This window comes from Scyliorhinus torazame, chromosome 11 (assembly GCF_047496885.1).
Source record: "Scyliorhinus torazame isolate Kashiwa2021f chromosome 11, sScyTor2.1, whole genome shotgun sequence".
NCBI classification, from domain to species: domain Eukaryota; kingdom Metazoa; phylum Chordata; class Chondrichthyes; order Carcharhiniformes; family Scyliorhinidae; genus Scyliorhinus; species Scyliorhinus torazame.
Window position 1 is genome coordinate 198915207 of NC_092717.1, and position 14700 is coordinate 198929906.

Below are 14700 nucleotides of genomic sequence, written 5' to 3' on the forward strand. Positions count from 1 at the left end.
AACTGCTTTCAGCTTTGCATATTAAAGGACACATTGGTATTGGAAGAGGTATAATGCTGTTAGGAAAACAAAGGTAGTTTTAAGGGATTTATATTTGGAAATAAGGTATCGTTTTAAATGGGATTAATTTAATGCTTCTGTGCCTGGAAGGGGAAACCCTATAGTTAGATTAATGCTGGACAAAGGGGTTTGTATGTATTGGGGTTGGTTAAGATACAACTGTGTTTCTATTAGCTCAGAGAGGGCGACGGCGTGAAGAATAAATAAATCAGCAGTGGTTTCTCAGCAACTGAGGCTTTGTACGGTACAGAAGATTTTAGTTTAGCTAATTTGATTACAGTTGGAAATAGGTAGTGAGAGAGAGAGTAGCTCGCACAGCTCTGCTAAAAGCAGTTGGTTTAGAAGACTAGAAAGATAATATCACTCTCAGCTTTGCCAGAAAAAAAGACATGCCATGGAGTAATGGTTCAGGGAAGAAGAGCAGCTAGTTAAAGAAACTAGAGAAGTGAGTAGAAGTTTCCAAGAAGTCTGAGGTTAAAGGTACTGGAATATAGAACATTTCAGTAAAGACTGACTGAGCTGAAAAGAAGGCTGAGATGCCAGAAAGATATTTGAAGTGACCTTCAGGTTAATTAAATTTTACTACAGCCAGTGGAATGTGAGTTGAAACTACTTTGGAAAAAGATGGTTGGATCTCGGAGTTTGTGCAAAAGCAGTTAAGACAAAGTAAACCTAAAAGGGGACTGGATTCATTGTTAAAAGCTAAGTGGAAGCTTGGGTTAAAAGAGTTATTTATAAAACCTGGACTGGAATTTGGAATGCAAGCCGCTAAGGGAAAGCATTATTACGAGAGAAGATTTTAAAGTTGGGAGTGAAGTTTGGAATCCTACATGTGATAATCAGCAGGGGAAATTCTGAGCAGAAACCCACAGACACTGGGCGGGATTCTCCCTTCTGGGGACTAAGTCCCCATGCCCGCCGGAAAACGGGCAGGAATCAATCCAGACTTTTTCCTACAAAGTCCGGGGTGATTATCCATCTTCAAAGGGGCTAGCAGGGCCCTGGCATGTGCCCCGCAGCACCGGCTGCGGGCGGGGCCCTGCATTTACGCCCACGCGGCAGCACATGCGCACGGCGGCCGGCCGCAGGTCCGCGCATGCGCGCGGCGCCCGTCTTCGCGCTGGCTCCCGTGCAACTTGCCGAAGCTCTACAGGGGCCTGGCGCAGTGGAACATAGGCTCCCCCCGGAATGAGTGCACCCGCTGATCGGTAGCCACCAATCGCGGCCCTGGCCACCATGGATTTGGATCCCCCTGCCCCCCACCAGGGTGGCCCCCGCAGCCAGAACACCGAGGTCCCGCCTGGTGGGACCACATATGAACCACGGCGGCGGAACACGGCGGGCACTCGGCCCATCGAGTGCGGAGAATCATCGCGGGGCCGCTTTGAACGGCCCCCAACCAGTGCCGCGTCGATAGCGTGCACCTGGCAGCGATTCTCTGGTCACCGGAGAATCGCGTGCTGGTGTGGGAGCCTATTTTGGGTAATTCACCGCCCCGCGCTGAGCGTGATTTCGGCGCGGAGGGTTGGAGAATTCCACCCACTAACTTGGGTGCAGCGCTAAGTGCATATTTGACCACAATCATTTTATGTGCTGAAAATGGACATTGGGTGGGATTCTCCCAGATCAACGAGGTGGCCCGATGCCGGCGTACAAAACGACGCAAACCACTCCGGCGTCGGGCTGACCGGAAATTGCGGAATTCTCTGCACTTCCGGGGGCTAGGCTGGCGCCGGAGGGGTTGGTGCCGCGCCAACTGCCGCCGAAGGGAGTGTGCGAGTTAGCGCATGCACAGAACTGCCGGTGTGGTTCGCGCATGCGCAGACCGGCCGGCCTCTTCTGGCGCATGCGCAGGGGGGTGTCATCTCCGCGCCGCCAATGGCAGAGCCCTACAGTGGCCGGTGCAGAAGGAAGAAGTGCCCCCAACCAGGTGGTGCAGGCTATAAGCAAGGAGGCGTGCTCGTTGGTCGGCTTGTACTGCCAGCAACATTGCCTGCGGCTCAAGTTGATTTGTGACACCGACCGGCTGTTGACCTGCGTGCAGTGCCGAGACAGCCCAATACACCGTGAGCACCAGGCCAGCCCTGTACGAGAGGCCACCCAAATCTATAAGGAGCATTTATAAGGAGTGGAAGGAAGATCAGTGGGCCCCGATCGCGGGCCAGGCCACCGTGGGGGCCCCCCCAAGGGCCAGATTCTCCCCGCACCCCCCTGGAGGACCGCACCAGCTGGCCTACCAACCAGGTCCCACCGTGTGGGACCATGTCCAATCCACGCCGGCAGGATTGGCCAGAAACTGATGGCCGCTCGGCCCATCGGGGCCCAGTGAATTGTCGGGGGGGGGGGCCGCTGCCAACGCCCCCCGACCAGCGCATCGTGATCCCTGCCCCCACCTGAAAACCGGAGAATACGGCAGCCGGCGTGGGAAGGGCCAGGGGGGATTCACGCTGCCCCCCCGGGGATTCTCCGACCCAGCAGGGGGTTCCAGTCTAGGATCTTCCCTTCCAAATGTAACATCAACCTGGATCATAACAATGTAGGTTGACCAGAATTATAAAAGTGTTAAATTGAGGACTTTAACTTGGTTCTTATTTCCTTGAGTTTCAAAAGTTGAGAGGTGATTTGATCAAAATGGTTCATATGTTGGGTGAATGAAATTCAGATACAGATCAGCCATGATTTAACTGAGTGGAAGAACGGGCCTGATAGACTGAGTGACTCACATGGTCCTTAAGCTTTATATCCTCAAATATTTTATCCCTTTACCTCTGACCAAAATTAGTGCAGTAATGGTATTGAAACAACAACGCATCTATATTGCACCTTTAGCATGGATAAACATCTAAAGCACTTTGCAAAGAGGTTAACAGATGAAAATGGCACAAAGACAAGGAATTAATAATTGGAAGGGGTGTTCAAATGTACAGAAATGGATTCTAAGGAGGATACTAAAAGAGGAGAGGGAGGTGAGCACATGGAGGGATTTATTGAGGGGTTTCCAGAGCCAGGGGGCAATTTGTTGGCACGGTTGACAATCGAGAAGAAAATAGAGGGCAGGGTTATCACACAAAGCCAGAGTTAGAGGAATTGGATACACGTTGAATGACATAGAGTGCGATTGAACAAATCTTGTGAGATTTAACGACCTGGGCAGCACGGTAGCACAGTGGTTAGCACAATTGCTTCACAGCTTCAGGGTCCCAGGTTCGATTCCTGGCTTGGGTCACTGTCTGTGCAGAGTCTGCACATTCTCCTCATGTCTGTGTGGGTTTCCTCCGGGTTCTCCGGTTTCTTCCCACAATCCAAAGATGTGCAGGTTAGGTGGATTGGCCATGCTAAATTGCCCTTAGTGTCCAAAAGGATTTGGTGGGGTTACTGGGTTACGGGGATAGGATACAGGCATGGGCTTACGTAGGGTGCTCTACCCAAGGGCCGTTGCAGACTCGATGGGCTGAATGGCCTCCTTCTGCACTGTAAATTCAATGATTCTGTGATTCTGAGACGTTGAAATCTGAATCCTGGCCTCGTTGGGCAAGATCCAGGTTTACATGTTTAACTGAGCTCATTTAAATATGTCAGCGTCCGATTCTCCCGAGGCCTGGGAGCGAATGCCCTCACCTGGGAGACCTCACCATGGCACTGTTTCGCAGTGGTCCACACAGGCATAACGGCAACTGGGGAGTTTCCCAGGTCATTGGAGGCCCCTGTGTAGTTGGGCTCTGAACAGGGTGGTAACCTGGCACTCCTGCTGCCACCTGGCAATGCCAACCTGACATCCTTGAAGTGCCATCCTGGCAGTGCCAAGGTGCCTGGGCAGCACTGCCAAGCTGGCAGGGACACTACCAAGGTGCCAAGATGGCAGTGCTAAGGTGCCTGGGTGCCAGGTTGCCTGTGCCAGGGATCGGGCCGGGGGGGTCCCCTGCCTTTAAGAGGTGAGGTGTGGGGGGGGGGTTCGAGGACGCCCTTAGAGGTAGTGAGGCAGTGGCGGGGTGGGGGGGGGGGGGTGGGGGGGGGGGGGGGGGGGGAGGGCATGGTGTGGTTTCCGAGGGGTGTCGGGAGTTTGGAGCGGCATTTTAAAACTGGTACCCCGATCTCTTCCTGCGCTGATGAGCTGAGCTTGTCAGTACAGGAAATGAGATAAATTGTGGCACTGCTCCAACATCTTGTACCATTAAGTCTCCATTGATCATAAAATTCAATAAGTTTGTCAGTTCATTGATCTATCCCCCACAAATAAACTATTTCTGAAGAGATGGAAGCCTAGTGGTAATATTACTGGACCACTAATCCAGAGGCCCGGGTTAATCCTCTACAAACACAGATTCAAATCCAGCTGGCGGAATTAAAACTAGTTTCAGTTCTGGTAGAACTATTATCACTTGTCACTAAAAACCTATCTGCTTCACTAATGGCCTGAAAGTAAGGATATCTAACATCTGGATCTAAAGCCACATGTAGACCACAAGGTAAAGATTTTTTATCTGGGCGTCATGGTCTTCAGCATAATGGGAAAAAACCTTTACCTAGTCTGACCAACATGCGATTCCAGATTTAAATCGCTAACTCCGGATGGTCCTGCCAGTTTTACCCTGATAGTTACTTTGAAAGCGTAAGAGGCAAAAAATCACTTCTAACTCCAGAGTAATTATTTAAAAAATCCAGACCCTGCCTCGTTTGGGACAACCCCCCCCCCCCTGCCTCATTGGGGACCCCCCGCCCCCCCCCTCGCACACACAACCCCATAGATTCCTGGATTGCTTCTGAAGAGATGCTGCAGAATATTTTAGTCCAGTTACCTTCTCACGTTTCTCCAACTGAATTGATTGTGACGTAGGATGACAGGTTGTTCAGGAGAACTTTCGGTGCCAAGCTGAGCCAGACAGGGATGGGTGAGCAAACAGCAAAGACCATCTGCTACCTCTGAAATAGGAGAGATTTAATACATCAGCTCTGAAGTGTCTATGATGGTGATTATTCATTTTAGTGCAAACTTAGAGTAAGCTAATGAATAATAAGAATTTGTGTCAGGAATTATGCTTCATGCCCCTAATAAGATGGCCGCAAAGATTCTAAGTCCTCCGCTGATTTAAGTGTGGTGGATTCAGAAGCACTAATGTCTACTCCTGACTTTTCCTGCCCATGGCCAGAGTGAGATCATCTCATCTTCAGAGGTCACCTGCACCAGTATGGGTTCATGATGAGTGTGCACTGTGGGAGGAGGGAACAGAATACACGGCACTCGCAAGTTGCTTGCAGATCAGTTGCTACCTTTGATTGGGAAGGTGCTTTTTCAAGTTTTGACCAATTGACCCTCCATATGCTGGACCCAAATAACTTGCTACGCCAGGAGTGTCCAGACATGTAGCACAGGATTACATCTTTAGGTTTCTCTGTATCCCAGATTCTTCTGTGTCCAGATTAATGGATGCAAGGGAGACTGAGCCCTAAAGGATTTCTGGCGTGGGTCAGCTACTTGTTTGGTCCCACATCCTCTGATATCACAGACCATGTGCGGGCAGACAGAAGTTCCATCCTTGTGAGAGTGGAGGGCCAGCAGTCTCCTGGGCAGAGACCTGAGTTCTGCTTTAATTTCCGCTGGCCCAAATAATTGCCTGCGCTGAATATGTCCTAAATCTTATGCAATGTTCGCAGATCTTTGTAGCTAAAGTTTCCAAAGAAAACAAATCCAACTCTTTAATTTTCTCTTTGTCTTACGATATTTTACGACTTTTATCTGACATATTATAAAAATGAAATAAATGGAGAAGAGATGTTTTTCTCTAGTCCGAATTTGAAATTTAGTCCAGGGTAATTTTGTAAAAGCAGTGGGCTAACCCAGCGGTTCCATGCAGCGACCTTCATTTCAAAGTTACATCTTTTTTGGAGAGGTTTAATGGAGGCTATTGGGATACTAACCGCAGTAGTGGTTCACCAGATCTTCTAAACACTGGAAGGTGAGACGTTCTTGGATATAATACCATTTATTGGGCAAACGGAAGATCCGGTAGTGCTTCACTAGTTTCTGAGGTATATCACTGTAGTGCCTGACCGATAGGCAATATGTACCTGCAAAAGACGCACATCAACACAAAATAAATAGCAAGGTTTATCCTGTGTAATCCACGTTAAATATAAAGACACACAGCTACCTGTACTCATTATATGTAAGTTTCAAGACATTCATAGATAGGCAAAGAACAGGTGTGAATGTATAGTTAGAGAAACTGCAAGTAAAGATTGACGTTCTTCTGAGCTGCTGGGTTTTGCACCCACATTCAAATATTTCCTTATCTGAGAGAGGTTCTCCTATTAATAACTCTGTAACAAAGTTAAATTGGTATTACTATAAATTGAGAAATTATACCAGATGCTTCAGTCAACTTAAGGGCAAAAGGAATTATATCGTCACATATCCACCCTTGTGTATATACCAGGCCTTCATTCATTTTCCCACTCAAACCTATTAAGGCCAACCACAGTCCCTGGTGGAGAACAGCTTATCTGATCACAAACCAGGAAATTAAACTTGGATATTCTTGACCTTTATGGCCCGGGATACAATTAGGAAGTATATTTACCAATTGAATCATGGCGGTGACGTGTTGGTACTCCGATTTAAACCTTCTTATTTTTAAAGACAAATGAACAGACCTTGTCTCAAAACAAATGAACTTGGTGCATTAAGGCATGAACAGATGTGATGGGTTTTTTTTCAAGGTGGGAGGGCACAAACTTATATCTTCCTAAACATTGTGGAAAAATTTGGTGGTGAAGAGTTGGCATACAATAATTGGTGTTATGTAAGCAGAAATGATGGGCGTCAATGAGTTGCAGTTGTTTCTTGGAGATATTTACTGACAGAAGAGAATCCTTCTGTTTTCTCTTATTTTATTAGTACCATAGGATCTTCAAGATCTGCCGAGCCAGATTTATTTAGATTTAGATTCGGCCCAAAGTATTTCCTTACCACTGTGTTGGAGATTTGTCTTTAAATATGTTTCTCAAATCCCAGTGTGGATTGTGACCTTTTAATCTAAGAAGTGAGAGTTCCAGCCAGAAAGCCAGATAAGGTAACAACCTGAATCAGTGACGTGCGGTGGAAAACCAGTGAAAGGAATTCACAGTGAGGAAGAGGTTAGTTTTGTTTGATGGAATGTTAGATGTTAAGATAGGAAACATTGGTAACAACTACCTAGTCACACACCAGTGTTAGTAATGCCAAGGGGATGCTTGAAATTCTAATATGGATAAGAGGAAACCTGCATGCTCTATCTAAAAAATAAATAGTTGTTTTCCTGATGATAATAAACAAACAGCGATTAATATTTAAATGAAGGAATCAGGTATAGTGAAATTCTACTGCATGTTCTGCATTATAAAAATAAGTCTTAATCTATGTGAAAAGAGCTTTTTAACTACTTTACCAATCTATAGAATATGAATCTCATTATCTTTAAGACCATAAGATTTAGGAGCAGAATTGGGCCATTCGGCCCTTCGAGTCTGCACTGCCATTCGATCATGGCTGATATGTTTCTCATCCCCATTCTCCTACCTTATCCCTGTAACCTCTGACCCACTTATTAATCAAGAACCTATCTATCTCTGTCTTAAAGACACTCAGTGATTTGGCCTTCACAGTCTTCTGCGGTAATGAGTTCCACAGATTCACCACCCTCTGGCTGAAGAAATTCCTCCTCATCCCAGTTTTAAAGGATTATCCCTTCAGTCTGAGAGTCCTCAACCGCTTTTGAAGCTGTACACTGCTATGAACAATGCATGCTTTGGGTACTGCTATGTATTCTAAGTCCAACTAGTTTGGGGTCTCAGTTTAAGGTTTCATTCAAAAGGCAGCAACTCCAACAGTGCAGCCTTCCCTCAGTGCTGCACTGGAGTGTTAGATGTGAAGTGTGTGGTCAAGTCCACATTTCCGATTTCACAGCACTATTTTGAAAAAAGAGCAGAAGAGTTATCCCCTATCCTGGCCAATTTCTATCCCTCAAGCAACAATTAAAAAAACAGATGATCTGGTTATTATAACATTTCCATTTGTGGGAGTTTGCTGTGTGCAAATTGGCTGCCGTATTTCCTATGTGACAACAGTGACTACATTTCAACAAAACTTCATTGGCCGTAAAGCCCTTTGGGACTTCCTGTGATCATGAAAGGCACCATGTAAACTCAAGTCTTTTTCCCCCACCAAGACACAAGGGAAATAGTGAAGCTTTGGACAGGATTCAGGGTGGTACTGTGAGGCCTGGTAACAGAGGGCTGAGATGGGAGGACAGCCTATAAAAAGTTCCGTCTTCCAATTTGTTACGGAATGAATGAAATGAGACCAAATAGTGCTTTGTGTGGGAGTAAATTGTGTTGAGAAAGTAGTATGAGATGGGAAAAATGGGAAGATAGAAAGGGGTTCAGGGCCCTCCAGAATTCCAGAGCTTTGGGCTTAGGTATCTGAAGGCACTGCTGTACAACTGGCGATAGACAAGCAATCAGAATTGTATGAATACAGAGATCTCGGGAGGGTTGTAGAGTTGGGTTGCAATATTTGATCACAGGTGAATATAGTTGAGGAAGCCCATTCAACACATTTTAGATCATCTATCCATTCAAAAAAGAACAGCATAGAATGGAAATGTACTGAATTTTAGCTTGGCTGGTTTTAACGTAAGCACTCGGGCAAAGTTCTCCGCTTCCCAGCTGCAGGTTTCTCGGCGGCAGCGTGGTGTTCACTGGTGACAGGATTTTCTGCTCCCGCTGCAGTCAATGAGAATTCCCATTGAATCCATCCCATGCCGCTGGGAAACCCACGGGCGGGTGTGTGCTGCCGGCGGGAAAAGAGAATCCTGCCGCCAGCAAACAGCCGGAGATTTCCAGCCGTAACGTGTTTCTTTTGAATTTATTTTAATGGCTAGAAAACCTTGGAAAATGTAACCTAAATTCCTGAAATTAGTATCTCCTCTAGATTGGAGCTATGATCACAATCACTCCTTGTATATGTGAATGATGTGGATTTAGAAACTGAAGGAACCATATCAAAACTTACTGGTACTAAAATGCAGGGTAATGGAAATTTTAACATAATCATAGAAGTGTTACAGTGCAGAAGGAGACCATTTGGCCCATCGTGACTGCACTAGCTCTCCAAATGAGCAACTCACCCAGTGCCCCACCTTTTCCATGTAACCCTGCACATTCTTCCTTTTCAGTTGAACCTGACTCCACCACACTCTTAGGCAATACACTCCAAATCCTAACCACTCGCTTCCTGAAAAGGTTTTTCCTCATATCACTTTTTCCTTCCTTTACTGATTACTTTAAATCTGTGCCCTCCCATTCTCGGTCCTTTGACATGTGGGAACAGTTTCTCCCCATCTACTCTGTCCAGCCCTTCATTATTCCAAAAAAAATCCAAAAAAGATTGTGAAAGGATGTGCACGGATGGATAGAGGTTGCGTGGATGGATGGCGAGATGGCAGATGCTAACTTATTATGGAAAAACATTTTGAAGACGAGAATGGGAATATTAAATGCAGCTTCAAAAAAAATAATTAAATGGAGAAGAGGCAGAAGGAAGCTTGGCATGCTCATACACATTGTGAAAGAAACATACTGATGAAAAAGGTTCTTCTATACACATTTTAGCAACTCTCCATCCTCTTTATTCTTTACATTATTTTTCTCCAGTGAGTGTAATAGAATTCTTCCTTTTATTGTTTTATTATTTCTTATTATTTTTACATTTATCTGACACTTGCCTACAGATTTGCTCCTCTACCTCCTCTTTGCTATGATGGGGTGTTGTGGGTGTGAGGGTGGGTGGGGAATGTGGGGTCGTTGTAAATACCAAGCGATGCAACAGTGCTTTTCTGTTCCTTAGCTCCAATCAAATAGATACAGGGCAGGATTTGTCAACTGGTATTCTGCGCATTTGGTGAGCAGGCCAACCGCATTGGAGTTGCAAATCCCAACTCCTTCCTTTCCGATGGTTCCTTTTCAGAGTTGGGCAGTTGTTTCCACCCTGGCATTGAGGTCCCCAAGGAGGATATTTATCTTCCTTAGGAATGTTGGAGAGTTCGATTTGAAAGCCTTCTTTGGACTCGTCATAGGCATCAAGAGTTGAGACCCAGAAGAAGTGTAATCACCGCCTTCTTCCCTTAGCTGCCCTTTGTCTACTCTTCAGACCTCTTGCAAGGCCAATGTTGCAGAGCCTAAGTTCATGGGCAACAAAGGCAGTTCTCCGTCCCCGCAGGGTGACTTATGAAGAGGGTTGCTCAGTTGTGAAGAAAGCTGTGGAATCGCTGTTCCTCTTCCAAGAACGATATGACTGAATCAAACTCAACCACCTATGTGCTGGTCCAAAGTTAGGGACTTCCAGTTCTCACTGTCCTGTCCTTGTCACTCTCATCGATCAACACAGGACTTGTCTGTGTGGTGGTGGTGGTGGTGGTGGTGGTGGGGGGGGGGGGGGGGGGGGGGGGGGGGTTAGTTTCCTCTAGGTAGAATCTGGTGCAAGACATCTTATAATCTGGATATTCTGTTGCATATTAGCAGACACACAGTCGTTTACAAATGGAGGTCCAGTGGTCAGGGAACTTCAACAACTGGGGAGATCCCTGTTGCTGCAGCCTTCATCCGCCATCATTGACACCATAATATTTAGGAAAGATAATAAAGGCAATAGAAAAGCTGCACCACAGAATATAGAATCACTACAGTACAGTGCAGAATGAAGCCATTCAGCCCATCGTGTCTGCACCGACCCTCTGAAAGAGCACCCTGCCACTTAACCCCACCCATTGATCATGACACTAAGGGGCAATCGACCATGGCCAATCCACCTAACCTGCACATCTTTGGACTGTGGGACGAAACCGGAGCACCCGGAGGAAACCCACGCAGACATGGGGAGAAAGTACAAACTCCACACAGACAGTCACCTGCGGCCGGAATTGAACCTGGATCGTTGCCGCTGTGAGGCAGTAGTGATAACCACTGTGCCACCAGGATATCATTAATATTAATAGATTGCTTCCAATTATTTTTTTAAACTATTTTAAAAATTTATTTTTTCAGAAAAATGCAGGCGTCGATGACAAGGCCAGCATTTTGTTGCCCATTCCTCATTGCCCTTGAATTGAGTGGCTTGCTAGGCCCTTTCAGAGGCAGGTTAATAGTTAATCACATTACTGTGTATGTGGAGTCAAATGTAGGCCAGACCAGGTAAGGATGGCAGATATCCTTCCCTAAAAGTTATTAGTGAAGCAGATGGGATTTTATGACAATCGATAAGAGTTTTATGGTCACCATTACTGCAGAAAGCTTTCAATTCCAGATGTTATTAATTGAATGTAAATCCCACCAGCTGCCATGGATGGCACAATTGCAACATGATAAAAAAGTTGATATTTAGACAGAGGAAGGTTAGAATGTGGAATCCCTGCCACAGACTACGCAAGTTGAAGCAAATCAGAATACGTAAGTACTTTCAAAGGGAATTAATTTCTTAAAATGGAGCATATTAAAAGTCATGAAGGAGCAAGCAGCAGAGTGGAATCAGACTGGGTGAATTAAATGGTGAAAAACGCCAATATCTAAACAATCCTGATTGGCAAAATGGTCTATTCTGTGTTTTAACTTTTAACATATGCACTTTATGCGGAATAGGACAGATATAAACCTACCTTTTTGGCTTTCACTTTGCCTTATCAAGAACGAGCCCATTCTATTGCCAGGAAGCTGCAGCAATTCTTCGGCCTTCTGTCTCCCAATTCCTTCAAAGAGCCAACTGTGTAAAGAACATGGCACTAATGATCAATCACCAGATGGGTAAGGCAAGGAGGGCTCAATTTCACAGAATCTCACAGTGCAGAAGAGGCCCTTCGGCCCATCGAGTCTGCACCGATGCATGTGCATCAGCACCGATGCATGAAAAACATGCATCCCACTAGCCAGCACTTTGCCCATAGCCTTGAATGTTATGACGTGCCAAGTGCTCATCCAAATACTTTTTAAAGGATGTGAGGCAACCGTCTCTACCACCCTCCCAGGCAGTGCATTCAGAATCATCACCACCCTCTGGATAAAAAGATTTTTCCTCACATGGCCCCTAAACCTCCTGCCCCACACTTTGTACTTGTGTCCCCTTGTTACTGTCCCCTTCAACTAAGAGGAACATCTTCTCCCTATCCACCCAGTCCATGCCTCCTAATAATCTTGCACACCTTGATCAGGTCGCCCCTCAGTCTTCTCTGCTCCAACGAAAACAACCCAAGCCTATCCAACCTCTCTTAATAACTTAAATGTTCCATCCCAGGCAACATCCTGGTGAATCGCCTCTGCACCCCCTCCAGTGCAATCACATCCTTCCTATAATGTGCCGACCAGAACTGCATGCAGTACTCCACCTGTGGCCTCACCAAAGTTCTATACAACTCCAACATGACCTCCCTGCTTGTGTAATCAATTTATAAAATCTGGTCATGAATGAATTACAATATTTTGAAAAATATTTTAAATATTCATTAGAAAGAATATTTTAAATATTCATTAGAAATATTCATTTGATTGGGGCACCATTGCACATCCCCGAGAAATCTTGTAGTCAATGAAAAATAGCAGAAACTGTGCAGAAATTTGCAGAAACATCAAAGGAGATAAAGAAGGAGACGAGTGTCACACGGATTTGAAATGTTAACTCCGTTTCTCCTGCCACAGATGCTGCCAGACCTGCTGAGTTTCTCCAGCATTTTCTGTTTTTATTAAAGGATTTGGGTTGAGGAAGGAATGTTGGCTAGGATGCCTTCTTCAAACCTTCCAAACATGCTGCATAACATGTTTTCCGTTCATCTGAACAGGCAGGCAAGACTTAAATAGTTCCTTTGAAAGACAGAATTTCGGACAATGCGGCACCTCCTGAGATTAAATTTCAATTCTATCGGTGGACACAAATTGGATAATAGCAAATCTGTTGTGATTTATATAGCTTGTCCAATTTTATTTTCCATTAACTTCAAGAAAAGAATGTACAATGAGAACTAGAGGTTCAAATAAACAATCCTCTGAAAACAGATAAGGAAAACCATAAAGAATACAATATAAATTCAAGGTTTGTAATATAGGCATAGAGGAACAATGAATTTAGAGAACACATCGGAGGCCTTTGTGGAGGAAATGGATCGGGATCTGGTTGGGATTGGGAGATGAGGACCAGGTGGGTTTGGTGAAGGTAGATTGGAGGACTTTAGGCTGGGGGTGGGGAAGGTCATGGTGGGGTTGGGCTCAGAGACTCCTCAGGCAGACACAAAACCTGGAGAGTAAGTAGTTAAGGCACTTGCCTCCTGAATCCACCAAGTCCTATCCTTGAGGAAACTACTGGGTTCCCTGATGCTTAGGAAACCTGGCCAACATCATTTAAATTTCAGAAGTAGAGAGTGTGCTTGCAGCCATGGTAGCATACTTTATTAGCTGCCCACCTGCCCACACTTTTAGTCTTGTTTTAATCTGATCTGATACTTCATGTGCAGCGCTGAGGGAGTGCCATACTGTTGCATGTGCCTTCTTTGATTACCTACCCATGGTAAACTCGAGCGGCACAGGCACGTGGGATGTAGTTCTCAGATTCAGCATTGATGGACCTCACCCTCCACCAATCACCTTCTCTGGAAACAAGAAAGAGAGTTGTGTGAGTGGAGCATTCACTTTATGAAGGAACAAAAGTATTTGGCATGTGTTTCAATGCTATAATGTCAATCTGGCTCAGTAACACTTCACCTCTAAGTTAGAGCGTCATGAATTCTAAGTCCCATTTTGGAGACTTGATCACATAATCTGATCTGATACTTCAAGTGCAGCGCTGAGGGAGTGCCATACTGCTGCATGTGCCATCTTTTCAATGAGATGCAAACATACTGAAACCGATGGGCAGGAAAAGTCCGTGGCAGCATGATTAGGCATCCATATCCACCAACAGCCATGTAATCTTTAAAAAACTTCTTTAAAAAAAACAAGGCCAAGCAAGCATGCAGAGAATTTATTGTCCAATTGAAACTAGTCCAATTGAGACTCAGTGGTCAGGAATTTCCTGGAAAGTTTCTGTCTAACTTCAACATTAGTCAAGTGTCACGTCGGTTATTCCCAGGAACTTTGCACATAACTGGTTTATGCCTACCTATATACATACACTAAATGGACCGTGTGTGTATATATATCACCTGATATTTTGAACAAGGTGTTAAATACAGGTCCAGTCAGTCCATTAAAAGTCACTTTATGTTATTTGACAGGGCATTTCTCTCTGTGTCCTGGCCAAGTTTTGCATCTCATCCAACACCACAAAAATAGATGATCTCATACATTGTTTCAGCCTGTGAGACCCTCTTATATTAGTGTCAGGTAGCCTGCAATATTGGCTCCAAAAGTATTTCAATGACTGTGAAATTATTTGGGATATTTGAGGATAATGAAGGTGTTGTATAGATTCAAGTTATTTCTCATTTTTATGTTGAGTAATGGGACCGAGTTTGAGTTACACGGCTTGAATCTAAACAGAGGTTTCAAATTTAGTCGTTATCACAGCAATAAATCTTTGATTTTTTTTCGACTATCGTGAGACTCGGTGGTCAGGAATTTCCTGGA

General features: G+C 45.2%; 2 protein-coding genes across 6 annotated transcripts in view; one reads left to right on the forward strand and one right to left on the reverse strand.

Moving 5' to 3' along the window:
• Positions 1-14700, forward strand: part of tg (thyroglobulin) — a 613433-nt gene that overhangs the window by 269543 nt on the left and 329190 nt on the right. The window lies entirely within an intron of this gene.
• LOC140385756 (src-like-adapter) overlaps positions 1-14700 on the reverse strand; it is a 53525-nt gene that overhangs the window by 2048 nt on the left and 36777 nt on the right. For all 5 annotated transcript variants that reach the window (XM_072468234.1, XM_072468233.1, XM_072468237.1 and 2 more), the window contains 4 exons: positions 13638-13724; positions 11748-11851; positions 5977-6126; positions 4857-4980 (listed from right to left, as the gene is read on the reverse strand). In XM_072468234.1, the coding sequence (XP_072324335.1) occupies positions 4857-4980; positions 5977-6126; positions 11748-11851; positions 13638-13724 (465 nt within the window). The remainder of the gene's footprint in view (positions 1-4856; positions 4981-5976; positions 6127-11747; positions 11852-13637; positions 13725-14700) is intronic.